This window comes from Xenia sp. Carnegie-2017, unplaced genomic scaffold (genome assembly GCF_021976095.1).
Source record: "Xenia sp. Carnegie-2017 unplaced genomic scaffold, XeniaSp_v1 HiC_scaffold_22, whole genome shotgun sequence".
In the NCBI taxonomy this organism is placed as follows: Eukaryota; Metazoa; Cnidaria; class Anthozoa; order Malacalcyonacea; family Xeniidae; genus Xenia; species Xenia sp. Carnegie-2017.
Window position 1 is genome coordinate 10,801,125 of NW_025813485.1, and position 21,247 is coordinate 10,822,371.

General features: G+C 34.8%; 1 protein-coding gene across 3 annotated transcripts; it reads left to right on the forward strand.

Annotated features, from left to right (window-relative positions):
* Positions 1-82: 82 nt before the first annotated feature.
* On the forward strand, positions 83-12,716 carry LOC124447296 (acid ceramidase-like). 3 transcript variants are annotated; one of them, XM_046998203.1, is made up of 16 exons: positions 83-256; positions 739-809; positions 4,050-4,134; positions 5,787-5,870; positions 6,296-6,374; positions 6,507-6,581; positions 6,688-6,733; positions 6,884-7,028; positions 8,144-8,198; positions 8,612-8,693; positions 9,301-9,385; positions 10,421-10,467; positions 11,071-11,161; positions 11,415-11,447; positions 11,919-11,975; positions 12,296-12,716. In XM_046998203.1, the coding sequence occupies exons 3-16, from the start codon at positions 4,123-4,125 to the stop codon at positions 12,383-12,385; spliced, it is 981 nt and encodes a 326-aa protein (XP_046854159.1). In that variant the 5' UTR covers positions 83-256; positions 739-809; positions 4,050-4,122; the 3' UTR covers positions 12,386-12,716. The 3 variants fall into 3 exon arrangements, with proteins under 3 accessions (XP_046854159.1, XP_046854157.1, XP_046854158.1); XM_046998201.1 differs by having other exon boundaries at positions 763-809; XM_046998202.1 differs by lacking the exon at positions 83-256 and adding an exon at positions 270-357 and having other exon boundaries at positions 763-809.
* Positions 12,717-21,247: the final 8,531 nt, after the last annotated feature.

Genomic DNA, 21,247 nt, shown 5'->3' on the forward strand with positions numbered 1-21,247 from the left:
TGATTTTTATTTCAAAATTTTAATTCATTTTTTAATTCACCAAAACCGGAAGTGTGACGATCATATGATTTTGTTGCGCAGTGACAGCGATGACACCTTGTCGAAGTAGATTGACTGGTGTTGAGTTGAATTTGGTAAAGGAATGTTGACTTTTCTCATTTCCTATCTCGAACTTTATCAAAGTTGAGTTCTTATGGCTTTCCTAATATTTACCTTTGTTCTGTTATTCTCGTTTGTCGACCTCCACCCGCTATCGGTGAGTTTTTTGTATTGTTACTAGACTGATATGCCGAAGAGAATTGTTAGATGCGTCATCATGCAAGGAGCAATCGTTTTTTTACAATCGTCACAATAGTCGTAAGCTTTGTATTATTATTGTTTAATGCGATGATGTAACTATTTCATTTTGAGAATGCAAAAGTGAGAAATGTATTAGGAATTATTATTTATGACTTTAATATGTATAATATATTATACCAATTTATCCATTTATAGTTGAGGAAAGGTGAGGTGAAATTTTGACAAAAAGTTCGACATTGTTTGTGTAAAAAATTTACAGTTTTTGTATTCAGTTCTGCATCAGGCAGATATCCTAATATAAAATTTTAAGACTGCAACAGAAATTTAGTTGTAAGTAGTATGGAGTATAACGAATTAGAATTACTTACAATGAATTAAATGTGTTAATCTTTGACTTTTTGGACATATTCACAAGCATAGAATTATACCTTTGATTAGAATTTTTTTGATGATTCCTTTTAGCGAGAGGAAACTAAATGCAACACTGATGCCTATCCTCCACCACTAAAGTAAGTGATTTTAATAATATTATAATTTTGGATGTACGTATGATAATAACATTTTGCAAAAAAATTTAAGTTATTGTCATATGGCATATATTTTACAGCAATCTTATTGGTATTATTTTGGCCCCAAAATATTGTACAGGAATTACTGACTTATATCCTTTGATTCATGAAGTTTTTGATTTGCTTGAAAATTTCACAATAAAGTTAATAATGCCGGTGCAACGCTCTGACCAACTGAGCTATGAAGTCACACAGTGGTGAGCAGGTCAATTTTGTTGGGCTCATTTTTTCTCGTGAAAGGAATGTCATATGAAAGAATGTTTTATGCAGTGCGGTGTTTGAAATTAAATGTAGATATGATCTTCGCACTTTGCTGGACAATTTAACTGGCACTTCGCACTTTGCTGACTCAACGGGATGTGTGTCAAAATTTGAGTCAATTTGAGTCAATTTGAATTTGAAAATTTGAATCCCATTGAGTCACCTGAATTTTTCAGGTTCATGAGACAATTGCTTAAATTGTCCAGCAAAGTGCGAAGATCATATCTACATTTAATTTCAAACACCGCACTGCATAAAACATTCTTTCATATGACATTCCTTTCACGAGAAAACATGAGCCTAACAAAATTGACCTGCTCACCACTGTGTGACTTCATAGCTCAGTTGGCCAGAGCACTGCACCGGCATCCTGTTAAAGTTAATAATCATGTACAAACCACACCCTTTCAGTTAGGCAACAGTGATACCTGACTGGTAAAGATCAAATCAATCCATGTCATCATCATTTTTTTTATCTACAACCAAATCTTTTAGAGCAGTTCATATTATTATTAATCTACAGAAAGTTTTTAAAATGAAGAATTTTCCTGGGTTTTTTGCTTTGATACAAGTCTGAGAGTCTGGAGATTTGTATGTCATTAACAGTGTCACCTGCTTTCTAAGCACGGTTTAAAATATTCGTCAACCTGATATCCACAAAAGGATACCAAGTTTCAATTAGAATACAGAAGGATAGCAGATTACAATCAGATATCCACAGAAGGATACCAGATTTCAATTAGAATACAGAAGGATACCAGATTACAATCAGATATCCACAGAAGGATACCAGATTACAAGTTACTAGAAAATTGTATTTTCGAGAATTATAGATTGGATCTTGATGATATATTCGTCAAAAGAATTTTTTTCTTAGTCTTTTGCATGATTTCCTAGTGTGGCTTTTCTCTGTAGAGCGTCAATCTTTACAAAGCAACCCATGACATACATCACTCGGCAAGACATAACACATTGCAATTTTTTTTGGTTCTTCGCCAAATAAAACCCTTAGTGCTTGTAGAAGCCATCAACACAAAGCTCAATGCGCAGTTATTCAAATTACAGACATTGTCATTAGTTATTTTCATTGTCTTGAATATTATGGGTTACTAAACTGTAATTTGGGACACCAGATGTTTAACCCTTTGGATTCCTTATGGAAATTGGTAAAAAATTTAAATTTTGAACCTGGCCTGCCCGAAGTGATTTATTATGTACATTGATTTTGAATACAGCTGTGTGACATTAAGTCCAACATCACATTGGTTTTCAAACATCATTTTCGTAGAGGTTTGAATGGTTGCCTAACAATTTCTAGATTTGCACGTGGCCAAAATCGGTAAAGACCCCTTACTAAGGCTATGGCAGTGGCGTAGCAAGGGGGGCTGGGGGGAAAGCTCCCCCTGTTCAATGTTATTGATGGTGTTTGTCAGAAATTTAGAAACTTGTTGGAATTTTTGAAGTGAAGTGGCAAAGTGATCAAAATTATTATTTATTCAATTGTGTAACAAAGAGAACATATACTTGGATTTTAAATCCATTCTCACCAATAAAATTAATAGCACTAGATTGTGTGCTATCTGTAATATTTTTTTATCAAATTTTTTGCAGTGATTTATAAGTAGGTAGCAAAATGTGAAAGATATTCACGTGTTTAGTTTAGTGTCCGTGAAACAAATTTCCTCATTCTCGTGTTTTTAAAGGCCCAAAATATGATAGGCCAATTTGCAAGCATTGCAACATTGTTACAACTTGCTCTAACGAGCCTTTAGTTGTTTGAAACGTGTAAAAGCATGCTTGCGCAGTACTATGACAGAAAAACGCCTTTCGAATCTCGCGTGTATTTCCATCAACCGAGAAATTATTTCCAAAATTTTGATTCAAGAACTTCAAAACGACAAAACTAGAAGAATTTTTCTTGAACGACAAAACTAGAAGAATTTTTCTTGAACGACAAAACTAGAAGAATTTTTTAAAATTATTTGTTATTTCGCATTTGTTGCACCTGGTTTAATTAAAATGGTAACCTTTTTTAACCTGGTTTAATTAAAATGGTAGCCTAGTATTCAAGATCAATAACTAACGTTTATTTAAGCATAACATAAAAGCGTAATACACATTACACATATTCAATCAATCTATAGCATGTGTCCCATGCCCCAATAGTTCCAGTCCTTTTTGCTCAATCACTTGAGCCTGCAATGTTCCGCTATGTTTTGTTACATGATACAAGTACGTTATATTATCTGGATATTGTTTACCTAGTTTATTTAATGTACATTGTAAATTAAATAAACTTGTTGCAGTTGTTAATTTCATATGTAATTTTATTTGTACACAGTTTTTAAACCCCATTTTTAATACATTTCTTTGGCCACGCCCTATTGTCGAAAATTTATCTATCCGCCCCGTCTTAAGAAATTCTTAGCTACCCACTGGGCTATAGGTTGTTATTTTTTACTATAAAAAATTTCGATACAAAATTAGCAGTACATTTGTTAGAAGTATAAACTTATAATGTAGGAAATGTGATAATTAGATGCTACTTGAAGTACTCAGCAGGATTTGCTTCAGGCAAATTCTTTGATTAGCTCATCAAAGTTAGTTTCTCTGTTGAATATTGTATTCAATCATTAAAGCAACATGGCTGGGTTTTCTGTCATCCATTGATGTTCATAGTCTGTTCTTCAAACTGAACTTGACCTCAGGAGTAAACAAAAAGTCTTCTTCGTTTTATACATTACAGCTACAATATTTAGTTTTCCCTCGAATAATGTGGAGGCCCTTAATTGTGGAGTCTTCTGGTGAGCTGCCTACTCTTGTTCTTTGGTTAATGCACCATTGAGTGCAACCTTGTTATTTTTACTAGTATGTAAAAAAATTTCTATAATGAATCAACGATGATGGTTTTGTTTGCAGGGATCAAATCAGTGATGTTTACATAAACCTTGATTTGAAACCAGAAGATCGATGGAAGGAAATTTCATTGAACATGAAAGTGGAGGTTTGTCTACATGTGCATAATCAGATTTTTATTGTGAATAAAGTTACAAGTACGTAATATTTATACTTCGTTGGTGAATTTATTTTGATGGACAATATTCTGAAATTGAGCCAGCATGAAAACTTTTAAAACTACTTGTATGGGATGTGTTGTGTTATGGTAATATGTCTATTTCAGTTTAAGTTAGAATTGATGGATGTTACATTTAGTGTAGCTGTTTTTTATCACTTTGACTTATCAATGCTCATCAAGAGCTAGTACACTCATCAAAAAAGTCTCAAGAAACGTCAATTTTTGTGGGTCGCACACGTGATACAATTTCTGAGAAAGAACGGTGAAAAACATCAACAGCATAATGTTTTCAGATAAAGTTACCCTACGACACTATCAATTGTAAGGTTTTGAATACATTCCTCGCGCTTTAAAACCAAGAATGACAGTAGAATACAGTAAAACTATCACAAATGGGTCGAGAAAATTGCCCTCATCAATGTGCTCTTACAAGTTACAAACAATGGTAGATACTAATCTCTATGTTTTAAGAAGAAAAGCAAATCAAATAGCCAGCAATAAGCTAACTTTAACCATCGAAAGAATACAATGACGAAACAATGATTGGAGTAGTTTGTATACAGGGTGTATAAAAAAAATTAGACTGTTTGGAAAAGTTCTCTAAAACAAGACTCGCGTGAAATAACCCAGAACGTTCGGTTTTTCTGAGGACTTTAACGCTATCTGCACTCTACGTTTATTACAATACTTATACCTTTTGGAAGCCAATCCCCGCAGGTAGCTAGTAATTTTGTAATAAAAGTTAGTGTGAATTGCAAAAACGCGAAAAAAATTCCAGGTTTCTAAGATCTCCCGTCGGCCAGCGCTTGCCCCAAATTGCTTGAATTTTTATAGCTTCCATTTTTGACTCGAGTCCATAATGGACTATAGAGTCCATTTTTGACTCGAGGTGATCAATTTGTTTTTTCGGTGATTATTTTTTGTTCGCAATGCCTGTTTTACAGAACTTTTAACAGCAGATATTTCACTGGTAAAACATTTTGCATTCTCAAAAATTTCATTCCCAGCTGTACCAGAAAGAGTTGAAGTACTTAGAGTCACTAAACGTTTTTGCTTATTCCATGCGCGTCTTGTTTTAGAGAACTTTTTCCTAGAGTCAACTTTTTCTGATACACACTATGTATATCTGTGGTGATAGCCGGGAGGGCACATTGTTGTACACTTTATATATATATATGTATATACAATGTGCCCTCCCGGCTATCACCACAGTTCAATGGTGACTCCTGCACTTGGGACACAGGATGTACGGTTACACATTGTATGGATTGAATTGTAGAGTCACCAGAGTGCTCAAACCTATAAAGGTGAGCTTTGCATATCGCGAACACGGTGAACGTCTCCATATGATACTCTCTACACAATCCTAGAGTGCTCAAACTACGCACGCGCAGTGAGCGTAATATACAAAGTGTATTACAATGTGCCCTCCAGGCTATATTTTTTATATCCTTATGGTTTTTGCAATACATACGTAGGTTGATGTTCTTTTTTGCATGATCTTGCAAATGATCTCATAGTTGGGCTCAAAATCCTGAATTTTACGTACAAGGTCTGACATTATTTCTTCCGTTCTGTAGTTGTTGGCATTACTGCACGAAATCAAGAACTTTACAAACTTCATTTTGAATGGAAAATTATTTAATTATATAGACAAGGATTTGGTAAGTCCTGCATTATTTTTTTTCCTTCGCACATTTTTAATTTGCAATTTACTGCTCGATTTTGTAGAGAACGGTCGTTATTTTGCCCGGCTAATGTTAAAAATTTGCCCCCCAACTTTCAAAATTTTAAACTTTCTTCCCCTTTCCTGCTCGCCACAACATTACTCAGGTTAGCTGTTGACATCTAGCTGTAGTTAATAAAGGGATACGATTTGTTATGAGTGTAGGGAGTTTGTATCAAAATGTTTTTTTCACCTTGCAGTTTGGCTGACGTATAGTTAGTTATTGGTTAGTATTTATAAGGCAGAACTTCTATCGATCGTATTGGGTCGCATCGTGTCTTAAACAAGTCGTTATCGTGTAAATTGTATTTTATATATTAGTCATTACTCTTTCTGGAGATGAATTTATACGCCTTTTTGCAGCCTTTTATAGCGGACACGCTACCCGATCCATACGGCAACGAAATTAAAGGTATTGCCAAGGCAACTGGCATACCGCTTGGTAAGCATGCGTGTTGGTAAAACGATCATAGATTTTTCGAGATTGGATTTTACGCATATGAGAAAAATGAGTTTTATACTTATTTTATATTCATTCTCATAGTTTATTTTTTCATGTCTCTGTTTTCAACAGGTGAGATTGTTCTCTACAACATATTTTACGAGGTCTTTACTGTGTGTACATCCATTGTAGCACAAACACCTGGAGGTAAAATATAATTCTTTGACACAAAGCATCATGCTGGACTCATGAAAGATATACTGCACTAGATCTACAAACTTATCTTCAACTTTCCTTATGGCTTGTGTTATAGGTAAACTTTTCCATGCTCGTAATCTGGACTTCGGTCTTTTGCTTGGGTAAGAAAGCCAACATAATGTTTTCGTAGTATCTTCCTACTTAAAAATGTTAAAGATGTTAAAGTTTTTTTCATCAAGACTTGTTTTTATTTGCAGGCGGATAAATTGCGTCTGAAACAATTAATTTTTACCATTTGTTTTTATTATCAGTTGGGACGTCGCCAATAACACTTGGTCGTTGCCAGAAGTACTTCGTCCTCTCATCCGCAATTTTTATTTTCAACGTAGTGGAAAAACCGCTTATGTCGTTACGGGTTTTACTGGATTTGTTGGCGCTATAAGTGGAATGAAACCGGTAAGTGAAACGGTAGTTTTATCTATCTTTGTAGATAGCGTTCTCTATTGCTATTGGTTTGTAGAATAAGATACTTTTTGTTGTACGAGTTGAGCGGAACCTGTGACGTAGTAGCCGGAAACACGGACGCATAATAGAGAATATTATAGTTGTCTGTCAATATTAGTCTACATTCGTCACTGATCTTGCCTGATGGCGTCATTGCCTGATGACGTCGTTTTTACCCTAAAATTGTATTGTGCGTTGTCATTGGCTTGCTGCTCTATAATAAACATGTTAAGCTTTGAAACAATTTATGGGAATGAGCCATTAGTAAGATACTTTGTTTCCAATAGCGAGTATAATTTTTTGCCTGAGCGTAACTTTACGGATATTTTTGCTAAGTTATGCTGATTAGATCGTGCAAGGTTAGTGACAAATGTTTTTAGACGATATTACTTGTGATTATTCATTTTCCAAGTCTGCAAGTCTGTTTGCCGAAAGCGATCGAATAAAATCTCATATCGGATGGCGATGACGCGCAACTACGTCAAAATTTTACTGAATATGAGAATTGAGACGTAGACACCCACGCGCGAGACGAAGCAACAGGCGCAAAAAAATCAACTTTTAAGAAATAAAAGATGCTTACTTGCTTGCACATGCTTTTGCAAACCGAGGAAACCTATTGGAAGAACTTGAGAGCAGGTTTGCATAAGCCACTGCACCAAGGCAAACACGGAAAACGTCTTATTTCTTCTTTAAAATAACAATATTTTTTACGCGTGTGATTAGCATAGTGTCAGCCAGTTTTTTTCTGACCAATAGAAGTGCTGAGATGGTTAGCCGCAGCCAGTAATCTAGTTAAGTATGCAGCACCAAGTTGCACAGTGAAGTGAAACTACCGTTTGTTTCTCTACTGTGGTATAGCTTTTTAAAAGAATTTGCTGATTTTTTTCTGCTTCAAATAAACGCCACCAGTGTCGAATACCAGCTAAACATATATGTAGTTCACTTCTACTAAAAGACCTCCGTGTTTTTCAAATAGCTACAACGATTGACATTTTCTACTTTCTTTATTACCGAGTATGTTAACGGCTTGCCATGTTTGTTGATGATTTATATTGCTATTTAAGGGTGTTTTGTCATTAACAATGAACGAACGTTTTAATGTCGACGGTGGATTTGTTGGTGAGTTCATTTGACACCATTAAATTACATTTCCATTGTTGGATTGCTTACATTTTCCACGCAATTGGGATGTGGCATGGTACATTTGTCTGTAGTTTTCCATGATCTACTGAGTGTACAAAAAAATGCAACTCTTGGATGTCAACTGACATTTAGAATTTGCACAATTAAGCAGTAATCGATCCTCAAAGCCCAAAGGCAATTGTTTTTCAATTTCGTGTATTTTATATTCACATTAAGTAGGAAAAACCAAGATAATATTTAACGAACTAAAGATTTGAAATGATCAAATTTTCGCTAGTTTGCTTTGAGTTACATATTATAATGTTTTCGTATTTAGCCAACTTCACATTTTTTTAAAATATTTATTCTGAAATAAAAAGCAATTTATTTGTGTATTTCGTTTTGACTAGGCATTCTAGAATGGATTATTGGTTTCAGAGGTGCCAAATGGACGACCTTTCTTGCCAGAGACGTTCTTGAAAGTTCAATAAGGTACGATACAACAAGATATGTTTTAACTTAGGTTAGCTGACGCTACAATTACATTTAAAATTCAAGCAATTTCATCCGTCATAAGCTATGATCTATAAGAAAGCAGACGCCTGGTAGTGACGTCAGAGAAAATAAATTGCTTTTTACATTCCAAACAAACGGCAAAATTAATGGATTATTTACCTGAATTTATTTCTTAATGGACAAATGAAGACATTTTAAAAGACTTAGTTAAAGCTTTTGAAGTAGCTATTTGCGCAAAAAGAAATGAAAAAAAAAGTCTTCTAACGTTATATCGTACTTCGTCTTCGATAATAAAATTGATCTATCCATTGTTTAATCTGTCAGCCAATCCCATTTTAGCTAGCCAAGAGCATATTATCAATGCTATATATAGATCATGTACTCGCTATATTTTTAAAATCGATTTTCAATTTTCCAAGTTTGCTGGGGGACAAAGAAAACAAACTGTTTGCCTTCGTTCAAGAGTTACGCACAAAAGTAAAAGTCATTTTACTTTTGCTAAACTGGAGAATGTTCTGCCTTATTCTTCTTCGTTTTACGTATCACGTGTGCATGTATAAAATGTAAAATTTTATCGTTATAGTTTTGAGATGGCCTATAATGCTCTCTCCAACAAGAAAATTTTGGCACCGTGCTACTATATTCTTGGCGGTAACAGCACTGGACAGGTATACATTTTATTCAGTTTCCAACACTTCCACAAGAGCATGCGCATATCACTCCCCACGTGCGGTTTATAATCAACATATTTATTAATTAATTGGGAGTTGAATATTTTGACAAGGTCATGGAGAATTTTGAAAAATACAAGATATGATGAGACGTCACTCATCCTGGTGATCTAAGAATTTTCTCATTGTTAGGGGGACAGAACTCATGAGAAAATTTTGAAAATACAGTTCGGCTAGAACAGCCATTTTATAGTTAACAAGACGCCTATCAAGTGTTCACTCAGGCTACTCAAGAACAGTGTTTGGTTACAATGGCGTATTATAGTAATTGCCAATTCAGCCATGTTTCATAATACGTGTCATTAGTGACAATCACGTGTAAAAAAATCCAAGAAAGATTTTGATTGGTTCAAGGACTTCTTGTCAGTAACGCGTGATTTATGCAATCTCGCGACAGCGTAGGAAAATCCAAATTTTAAACTTGGGCTTACCTTCGGTAGCCCCCTAGCCCGTGTTGTTCGCTTTCCTTTTTCGTTGGCAATCTCTTATACGGGTTATGTGTAAGCTATTTACAAAAGCATAATTTTTACAGTGCAAAGAATTATTCATCAGGTTTGCCACTAAACACTTTAACAATGACTTTAAGCAAATTTTACACATTTTGGCCGTTTTTCCCTTAAATTTTTAAGGAAGCGTGGCCCCACATATTCTGACAGCATTGATGAAAATGGTGTGACATTTAAGACAAAAATATGTCAGCGAAGAAGATTGAGAAAAATATCATCTGTGTTTTATCAGCATACTGTAATATTTTACATATAATATCAAACATATTCAATCTTGTCATTTATATTTTTGCCTCAGCCTACTAATCGAATAGTTTGTTCCTTCTGAGACGGGTACAAGAATCAGATTGCTCTAACCTCTAGAATACTGCTCTGTTCTAATATTACAGATATACAAGATTCATACATCATTTTTTAAAATGTATAACATCGGTTTTATTGTGCATCATTTTTATTCTTTCCATAGGGAGCTGTTATTACTCGAGATCGCACTCGGTCAATCCATCCAATGAGGTTAGTAGCGTTCAGCGATCACAGAAATAAGCACATTAATTGGTCTAAATCCTTGACGTATATGATAAATTAGGTGTGGCTGGAAGACGAATGCCATATTAACAACTTTAAAATAGTTAAGCAGCCTTCAAAGGTTGTGAAGAAAGTTCAAATTTTTCCTTGAACAACTCTCTTCAACTTTACAACTGATTTTTTTTGCTAGATATTGGGGTTGTTAAAATGTCTCTTACAAGGGTAAACAATTTATTTAGGGGGGTGTGAAGTCTGATTTTGGAGGGGTGTGGCACTCCCTGCACCCCTGATAAATCCGTTCATTAAGTAATATAAGTATTTGACGTATTAAATTATAACAAAATGTTTGATATTCGTGATAAGTGTTTTAAGTGTACTAAAATTTTCACATTTTCTTGTTACGTAATCATACTTGTCAAGAGTATTACGTAAGTTGATCAGTATGCGAAGAAGCTAGCTGGAGACTTGTAACTAGGGAACTGAGCAACATCTGGATGATTGTAAAGGTTAACTATTTAGTGTCCCTAGATACTGTTCCACAAATATGGTCAGTTTGGTCTGTTATCACTTAGTGTTTAATTGTTCCATTAGAATGGAGCAGACCGAGGCGGGTTGGTACGTCTTACAGACGAACTACGATCATTGGAAAGCTCCGCTGATCATTGATGACCGACGTACTCCTGTAAGTAATCTTTCTTTAAAAGGTTTGCACTATTGTGATGCACTAGAAAGGTTCGCTTATTACTTACATACTTACCATTGTTAAATTTCAGGAAGGTCAGGCTGACAATGATTTGTCTGACATTAGAAGATTTTTTGGTCTATCTCTTTATTTCAAAGAGTCTTGCGTGGCCACAACACACAAGACGTAGTTTTTAGTAGGAAATAAGCAGTTAACTTTTATAATCAAACTTTCGTGAATTTTGAATTTTTAGGGCAAGAAGTGTATGAATGAAATGACACAAAAGGTAAATTAAAAAGATATTGTGCTTTATTTTTCCAACTTTTTGAGCCTGACTTATTAAAAAAAAAGAAATAAACGGTGTTTCACGGGCTTATGCAGACCGAGGAGACGTTTTAGAGAACTCGAGAGTAGATAAGTACAAACCGGTGAACAGATCAGTGCGCATGCTCGAGAGTTCTTACAAATGTCACGGAGGTTTGCGTAAGCCAGTGTAGACACGAAAAACATCTTTTATTTCTTTTATAAAATAACCATAAACTCTAAACAGATAAATCATTTTTTTTCATTTTTCCTTTTACATGTCCTTATTTGCAAATTCTCTATGATTGATTTAACTGATTGAACTCAGATCGGTTTATTCATGGTAATGCAAACTCAACCATAGACAAATTACTGCACGCGTTTGATTGCTATTTTATAGACTGTAATAGAAATGCAAAAATTAAAAATGTGTTTGCATTGTTGCTCTTTTTAGAAAGTTGGATTTAACGGATTGTACAATGTGCTGTCAACCATACCAGTTTTGAACAAGGTACGCCAATGCTATTGAGAAACGTAATTCAGTTATAGATCGAATTGTGCAACACCACGTAAAATTCAACTCTTTACTGAAATGTTGTCAATAATTAAACTGTGTGTTTTTATGGCAATCTTTCAAAAAGTTTTGTGCCATTAGGTTTCTCAATTTTCTTCGTATATTGGTTGATGTACTATTTATTTTCGTTGTCATTGATCTTGTGGACGCATTGGCTATCATATCTTTGTATTTTAATGTTCTTATTGGTAAAGTGGCTTAAAGCAGTGCTTTTTACCAAAGGGAAGCATCGTTTTTAAAAATTCTGTCGTTTTTAGCTTACATCGTATACAGTATTGATGCAAGTCAACACTGGAAAAGTGGAATCATATCGTCGTTACTGCAACGATCCTTGTTTTCCTTGGTAATATTAACTTTAATTCTTACCCGAACAGTTATTCCATTACGTAAATTTTGCCAAGGTTAAAGCGAACTGCTGAAGGGAAGAAGACGTACGTTCATTCTCCTTTATAATATAAAGACATGTATGATTCTTAAAGGAACTTGATTATTTACATTAAATTCAGTCATTTGTCTCATGATAATGTCATTGTTTGTCGGTGGTATGGCCTTTGGAAAATTTCTCCCTTGCAAGATAACAGAATTACAGCCAGCCAGTTTTCCTTGGTCATTCTCGATCCTAATTAAATATTATAGCGATCACATGTGACATACAAGTAAATTTACGTTTTAAACACACACTCGTTAATGGTTTCGTTTGATGGTGAATTTGTTTGTTTTTTCATTTTTGACTATTCTTAATTCAGCCTATAAACAGAGATCAACGAAATGGAACGATTTTACAGGGTTTTTTATGCGCTGTCTCTCGATGGTAAAAATCTTTCTCGGAAAAAAATATACCGACAGAAACAAATAAAGATTTCACAATGGATTTTACCAAGTGATCAATCACGTTAGGTTACGCAATAATTTTAGCTTACGGGAGGGCTATTATGGCTTGAAGTAAAATATGAATTATATAAAATGAAGGAGTCGATATGTAACAATTTAATACCACTTAATTTTACAATAACGATACAAAAAACTCACTTTAGCAAAAATTAACACACCACAACGTTGTAGCTGTCCCACGCTACGTTGCGCGCCCAGACCTTCACCATTTTATTGAAGCAACTGAAAAAGAAAACAATAAATCACAAACAATAAATAACGCTTCCTTATCTACAGTTCATGACCTAAATGGTGAGAAGAACATTGTTATTCCTCGTCTCCTTTATATAATTCATAATTGTATTTCAGGCCATAACGGACATTATAAACAGAAATTATATTTCAAAAGAGTCGTCTCGGTTTAACAATGTAAGTTCAAAGCAATTCATGAAGTTTTATAAGACCCAAGAAAAACATTACGCGTAATTGGTTGGCTGTCAGTGGGTTTATAGTAGAAACTTTTAACGTGGAATCTTTAGACCAGTCAGCTAAAACTAAGATATCCTTAATGAAACAGTTATTCCTAACAGCGGCTCAAGACGCCGCACTTCGCGTTGAAATTGCTTTAAAAAACACTAGTATCCACTCCTACAAGTGTTTAAAACTCCACAATCCCGCCGACGATTAAGAATATCCGAGGTGTAAACATTTTACCATGACTAGCAGGTCGTTCTAGTAAACTATTATCCGAAATCCCAATTCTTACGTGGCGTAACAGTGCTATTATTGGCTTCAGAATTTCGGTGAATACTTTTTGTGCTGATGCCAGTGCAAAAGGGAGGCAAGTAAGCCAGAAAATGTTCTCTTTCTACTGAAACCTCGGTAATTTTTGGTTATATACCCATACAAGCACTGTGAAGTAGGCATTCTTCAAATCTATTTTTACTAGAAAATCGTCTTTTTCAAAAGATTGTGGAGCATGTAATGTGAATATTCTTCCTTTTAAGCGTTCGTACTTCACAAATCGGTTTAATCCCTTGAGATTTACCGCTGGTCTTAGACCACCCCGTTTTTGTAGACAAGAAAGAGGTTGCTGACAAACCGTTCTTATTTCGATCCTCAGTAATGGCTTGATGGCTCCCTTGACTACCAATTCCTGAACCTTCGACTCATCAAATTGCTTTCCTCTGGGGTGTGAGTAATAGTGGGAGAAAAACTTGTTTGGTGTGATGGGCTTATAAAATAAAAAGGATAACCTGTCATGGCTTTCTAGACCCAAGGATCTTTGCAGATTCCCCCCTAATTTATAAGACAGTGTTTAATCTCTCTACTAACGGAAGATGAGTTACGTTCAACTGTGTTAGATTGAAATTTATGAGTGGACTTATAATTCATTGCGGGTCGAGATTTTGAGTTGTCCTGGATTGGTATTTCTTGATTTAAGCTCCCTTGGGGCACCTTGAAATGCGCCGATCCCTCGATACCCCCTGGTCCTGTAAAGGGTGGTGCGTCTTCGAGTAAAAACATTGCATTTTCCCAGCATATTAGCTTATAGATGCTGTGAACAAGGTCTTTGCCGTTTCTGAACGGGCCTTTATTCGCTTCATAAAACCATTGCTGAATAGGTTCTTCTAAGCATCTGGAAACTCTACTAATTTCTTTGGACGAAACTACGCCTTTCCTTTGACAGCAATGACGATGCATTACCCACTAATAACATACTTTTAACTATCGCATTAAAAAGCTCTTGGACTTGCTCTTGGGAAAGCATTACGTTTAAGTGCTAGTATGCAAACGACATAGGAACTACGTTGTCCAGAACTCTATCTTGCAGGAAACGATCGTTCGTGTCAGCCTGTTTAACACCTGATACAAGGCTGCAAATACCACTGCGTAAGATCGGAGCGTAAGCCGCTGCAATGTCTTGTCTAGGGCATTTACGACATAGGGACTTTCTGCCAAAAGATTCTAAGGTTTGAAAGTCAGGAGTTGATTATATATTACATAATATATTAATTTACAAGTAAGAAAAACATTATTTCACAAATAATGCATTATTTGTCAAATAAGGATTGCATTATTTGACAAATAATTTACTACGCAAGCCAATCAAGTGAAAAGCAATAATATATGACTAAATTTAAAGCCGTTTGGTGCCAGATACTTTATCTCATCCAAAGTGCAGTTTTCTGTAAATAATTCCTATTATGGCGTTTGGCTTGCGTTGTAAGCAATGAAGTAAAATACCAACTGAACTCTAACAGATGGAAGGCTATTTGTAGTTAAGAATCACAAACCTTATTTGAAGCCAAATTTGACCTCCTGACACGCGCAAAGTTACACACAATATTTTTACTGAAGTCCTTTTTTAATTCTGTTCAATTCAAAGAAAGAATAATCGCATAGAAAAGTGGCTATTCAGTCAATTATTATCTATACCACCTGTGGAAAACGTAAAAAAAAACAATGACATTCGTCCATTTTATATGAAATAAACACGGGAGAAAATGCGTATTTTCCATTGAAAAGACTTAATATTTTTTTAAACGTTGAAAGAAATGAATGATGCACGAAAAATAGTTATTTATAATTAGTTTTACATAATACTGAAAATATTCAAATAAAATGTCTCAGCCATGTTTTACCATTTTCTGTTTTGTAGGTATAATAGTTTGATCGAATCATCCAAAAGAATCATCCTCACTTCTTGCCGATTATGTTTTTCCTCAAAAGTATTTTGCTATAGCTATATGTATAAATTAAGCATGGCACAATGCGGAAAAATGGTCAAAAACGACAGTAAATAAAATTTGTTTCTGGCGTTCCCTTTCCAAAAAGTCAAAAAAACATCGGTCGCCTAGAAAAAACGGATTTTTTCAGTTGTGAGTTGACAAATTTTTGATGTATGTTGACTTCAACCAATCATGGAACATAAATATCGGAGTTATCGATCCAGTTTATTTGAAGTTTAATGAAAATACATGAACTACGTGAAGCTACTGCCACTCAAATTGAAGTTTTATATAACTGAAACGCTAACTGTGTACGGCAAAGTGTATTCAGACGAAAGTCATCATAGCAAGAGTGAATTTTTTACTATCCAGACGAAGCAAAGTTTGTAGAAAACAATTGTAGAAATGCATTTGGCCAGTTTGACGTCAAAATTTTCAGTAAAAAATTGAATGAACAGTTTTAAAATATTTTAATCCATAAGAACTTTTAGCTTACATAAACAAGGAATGTACAGACCTATGCGGCATGCGCCCAACCTAGCGCAACAAGTAATGTTTCTATATTTAAATAGTAATACATTTGCATTTCAAAAATTGTTTGGTGCAACCGCTCAAAGGCACTCTTCGGTTCTTCAGAACAGCCTATTTTTTGCCAGTTTGTGCACGTCGATTGTGCTGTTTATATCCTTCTCAGCAGCAAAAATCATGCAGTCATTTAATCGTTCTCCTGAGATTTTATTGCGTAAGTACCTTTTCAAAATTTTCATTAAACTAAAGGATCCCTCCTTCCTAAAGGAACACAGAGGGAGCAGCTGTCAAAAATAATTTATACAACTTTGCTACCGATTGTAGAGTCTATGATTTTTTGACACGTTTAGGGCAATAATTGAAGTTGTTGTACATGTCAGAAGTTTTGCCTCTAAGCTTTTTGTTATCAGTTGGCTTTGTTCTTCTCCACAGTTTCTAAGAACGATAAGCAAAAGCTTTTGAGCAGAAAAGAAGTCGAAAACACTAAAAAAGCGACGAATCAGCTTCGCTTCGGCAGATAACATTGACCTCGGTCTGAATAATTCTTGATATCATGCTTAACCTCATCCAATAATTGCTTATTAGTGGTCAATTTTAAATGTTAAGATTTTGACTTGCATCAAAATTATACTCACTCTCATATTACATCATGATTTTTACCTGATTTTTTTTAACTTTGATTGGGGGGTGTTGCACCCCCACACACCCCCGGTAGCGACGTCCCTAATAGCATGCTATTAGGGACGTCATTGCAAGAGTGCATTTATAGCATTGCAAGAGTGCATTTACTATCCAGACGAAGCGAAGTTTGCAGAAAACCATCCAATTTTAGTGTCAACATCATGTTGGATCGGGCCATCGGCCATTTTACAACGCGAATTTCTTCATAATAAAAATAAAAAAATAAATATGTTATTTAGCTACCATTTAGGTCAGTCGGTACGGAAAAATACTTTCACTCGGTCTCGGAAAAAAATTTTTCCGTACGGACCTTCCAGCCAGTAAATAACATATATATACATATACACATGGGTTTTTTTTAAACACTAAATTGTCTATTGCATATTTTCTCGTCTTCCCGTTTTTCAAATCATGCTGTTTTTCAATCGACGTTGTTATCGACAAGGAAGTTATTCAATGCCAAAAACACACGTTTACGCTTTACGGTTATCCTTACAAATCGAATATGCTGGTATCAGAGTAAACAAAGTTGTAACAGAACCGCAATGCCAACCATGGTACCGCCTAGAGCTCGCCCGTTTTTTACTTCAAAAGCACAAATACTTTCGTGTTCACCAGTTCAATCAATGGAAAAATAGTATGATGGTAATGAATTAATAATAAAAAGATGACAATAATAATATAAAAAACGTCGTGTATATTCATCCCACATGTAGTTTTTAATTTTTGCGTATACATGTTGCGTATTTTATAAAATTACGTTTCGCTAGGTTTGTGGTGATGTTTGTGTAGGGTTAGGGCTAGGGTTAGAGTTAGGGTTAGGGTTTGGGTTAGGGTTTTCTTTTGTCTTTTGTCATGCATTCGGGACTTATGAAATTTGACGTTTGACAGGACCTTACTAAATTATACAAAATTACTTCAGCTGATATAGTTTGCTAAATTTGAAATTACATTTCATTTTTATAGATTTTTTCAATATTTTTTCCTTACAATTTGTTTAATTATATATAATCGACGAAATTCTATTTCCATGTTTAAATTGATAATTCTTTTACACTGAAATTGTTTGCTGAGAAAGAATGTACAGAATCACATTTTAAACAATTAATTAATTCTGTTTTAAATTATATGGCATTGGCGTCTAAAACTTTAAAATATTATCAGGCATGTCACAGGAAATTTTTAATGTTTTTCTTCCCACTAATATCATTTGTCATAGTTTATTTGACATGTAATTTTGACTTGAGGTGTCTGCGGTCTTCTATCAAACTTAGTGTAAAAGTCCTCAAATTTCATTAAGAAAATTTTGTAAATATGAATCGATAGTATGAGCAGCATACAACACATTCTTTATTGATGTCAATTTCCGCTTGAGGAATGAGATATACAGCATTACAATTTTAATAAATCAAAGTGGACAAGTGGCAGTTGCCCAGGTCGTTTTTTGTAGGTTTTGCTTAACTATCTAAGCAGTTTTTCACTTCGGGCCTGTATTGAAAATTAGCTCGTTGATAATTAGCTCGCAATTGTTTGTTTCATCCGTTCAATGAAACTGTTGCAGTTCTTTGTGACTTTAATATCGATATTTATGCATGCTTTTGGAAGAGGAAGTGTTTGGCTTTCGCTATGGCTATTGTGTATTGTTAGAACCAAGTGCAAGGAACTATTTCATTGTATTTATTTTTTGATGCAATACAAATGTACGTTTCAATTTGAAACAAGCCAAACTCAAACCCTAAACTACATTCGAAACAACTTAAATGTTCACAAATGAGCATTGCGCAATCTTTTGATGCTTGATGATCATGAAAAAGTTAAAAGCCTTGTAAAAGGTCGATGGTCGACTAGTAGCTGTTGAAATCTGATTAAGTAATTGTTTATTTAATATTCCCCTAATCAAACGGAGGCCACTTGGAACGAAGGTCCTGTAGGTAATAATTGCGCCAGGAAATAGTAGAGTCCTTAGAATTCCCGACATAGCGTTTGACATGCAGGCTTGACTTGCAAGTTGGCTTGCGTCATAACGTGAACTTTATGCACAAAGTTTATTTTGTTAAATAGTATTATTATTTTTTAAAGAGTAGTGCTATTTTTCTGAATTGCCTTTGACTTTATTAGATTCACATACTCATCTGTAAATGCATGGAATCCAATTGTAGCCTTGCATTTCCTTCAAACCCAAAGGAGTGTTCAAAGGATTGATGACCTGTGCTGTGACCATGAAGAGGCTGATACACAAGTGTTATTACATGCATCTCATGCAACAACATTTCAGAACATTGTTATCAAAAGTCCCAATACTGATGTTTTTATTTTATTGATATATTTTTGTTTAGATATAAATCTGCCAATTTATTTTTTTTAACTGGTGCCAAAGAAAATGCTTGTCTCATGCATGTTGCCAAAATTATCAAGGTTTGAGTAAAAGTAAATGCAAGGCTTTAATTGGATTCCATGCATTTACAGGTGAGTACATGAATCTAATAAAGTCCAGGCAATTTAAAAACTTAGCACTTCTCTTTAAGAAAACCTGGTCTCTGGAGAAACACATCATATGTGCCAATTACCAAGCAGCAAAATGGAAATCGTCACTGTTCCCTGCCAAATCCGTACAACCATGGATGGGAAATTGATAAAAAGAAGTCTATCTCCATCGATTGGATAGATGGCAGTTGTGCACCAATCGATGTGCTAAATATTTACAATTGTACGTAAATGCACTGCTGGTTGCTTAAAAAACTAGATTTTCTTGTAAGAAAGCATCCATTTCGTGCACTGAACTCTGTTAATGCTTTTCGTGCTTTAATACAACAGAAGAATTGGAAACGGATGTGTATGGAGAGGTTTTTGATGCAAAAATTACAGACGAAGAATTGTCAAGTGGCGATGAAGTAAATGAACACTGATATTAACAAAATAAAACAAATTCCGAAGAGGGACATCTCGTTTTCTTGATATTCAAGATATTACAAGAGTTTGAAACAAAAGATGGTGTAATATTTCGTCTTTATTCCAAAGACATCATCAGACTTATGACATATTACACCAACTTTTGTTTCAAACTCTTGTAATATCTTGAATATCAAGAAAACGAGATGTCCCTCTTCGGAATTTGTTTTATTTTGTATTATTTGAAATTGTCTGCTTGTCCTGGTTATATTAACAAGTAGCATCACGATTTCACATCTTTCTCGATTGAACCTTGTCTTCGTATTATGACACCTCTTTATTAAATAATTCGTAAATGGATTTGACCTTGTAGCAAGCTTCAATATTCTGTCAACTTGAGCCCGCCGCACACTGGTGAACTTGCCGCGCGTACTTGTTATTCGTGACAAGTGTGATCGACAAAAGTTCCTAGTGTGCGCGGAAGTTTTGAACAACATTTGTCATTCGTGACAGATGAGTCAAATATCAAACGCGTTTGATATTTTTTGTCACGAGTGACAAAAAATCCTAGTGTGCGGAGAGCAAGCAGCAAGTGCGCTGTAAATGAGAAAAATGCGCACGCGCGAGATTAATAAAACAAAATGGCAGACCAAACCTCGGAAAATGTGGCGGACGTTATATTAGAGGACCAGCTTGTTGATATTTGGTCTGAATATCCATGTCTTTACGATGTAAGATCGTCGGAATTTAAAAATCGAGACGCAAGAGATAAGGCTCTGCAAGAGATTGCAGAAATTCTTGGGCAAACAGGTTGTTATTTGTTAATAATAAATATCGACTTTATAAGTGTTTGTAACCAGGACAAGCAGACAATTTCAAATAATACAAAATAAAGCAAATTCCGAAGAGGGACATCTCGTTTTCTTGATATTCAAGATATTACAAGAGTTTGAAACAAAATAATGTGTAATATTTCGTCTTTATTCCAAAGACATCATCAGACTTATGGTTTACAATGCAGGCTGCGAAACTTTTATATATTTACAAGCGGAAATGGCAGTTATGTAATTAGAGAACTATAAGACTAAAATATACTAACATTAAAATAGAGATAGTTTCTTACAAGCTTTAAGACCACTATTAAGTTGTGGCATATCGCGTTTTATCAAAAGTGCTTCTAAGATGAGAAGTTGATTAGGATTATTATTTTACAGTGATATAATATTTTGGTATTACTAGGAATCAAGTTACAAGGATTGAGTGGCACGTGTGTGAGATCGAGGTCGGAATCAGCGTCAGGAAGTGAGAAAAGGTGTGAGATGTAGTTGGCGTCTGGACAAATGAGTAAATGTTGTGAGATGGCACTAGAATTATTGTAATTAGTAGCATGTTGGGTTAGTCTTGTGTGTAGGTTTCGTTCAGTTTTGCCAATGTATGTATGACCACAGCCTGGACATTTAAATTCATATATAACATTGGCTTTAGAGAGTTCCGAATTTTGTCCTTTTG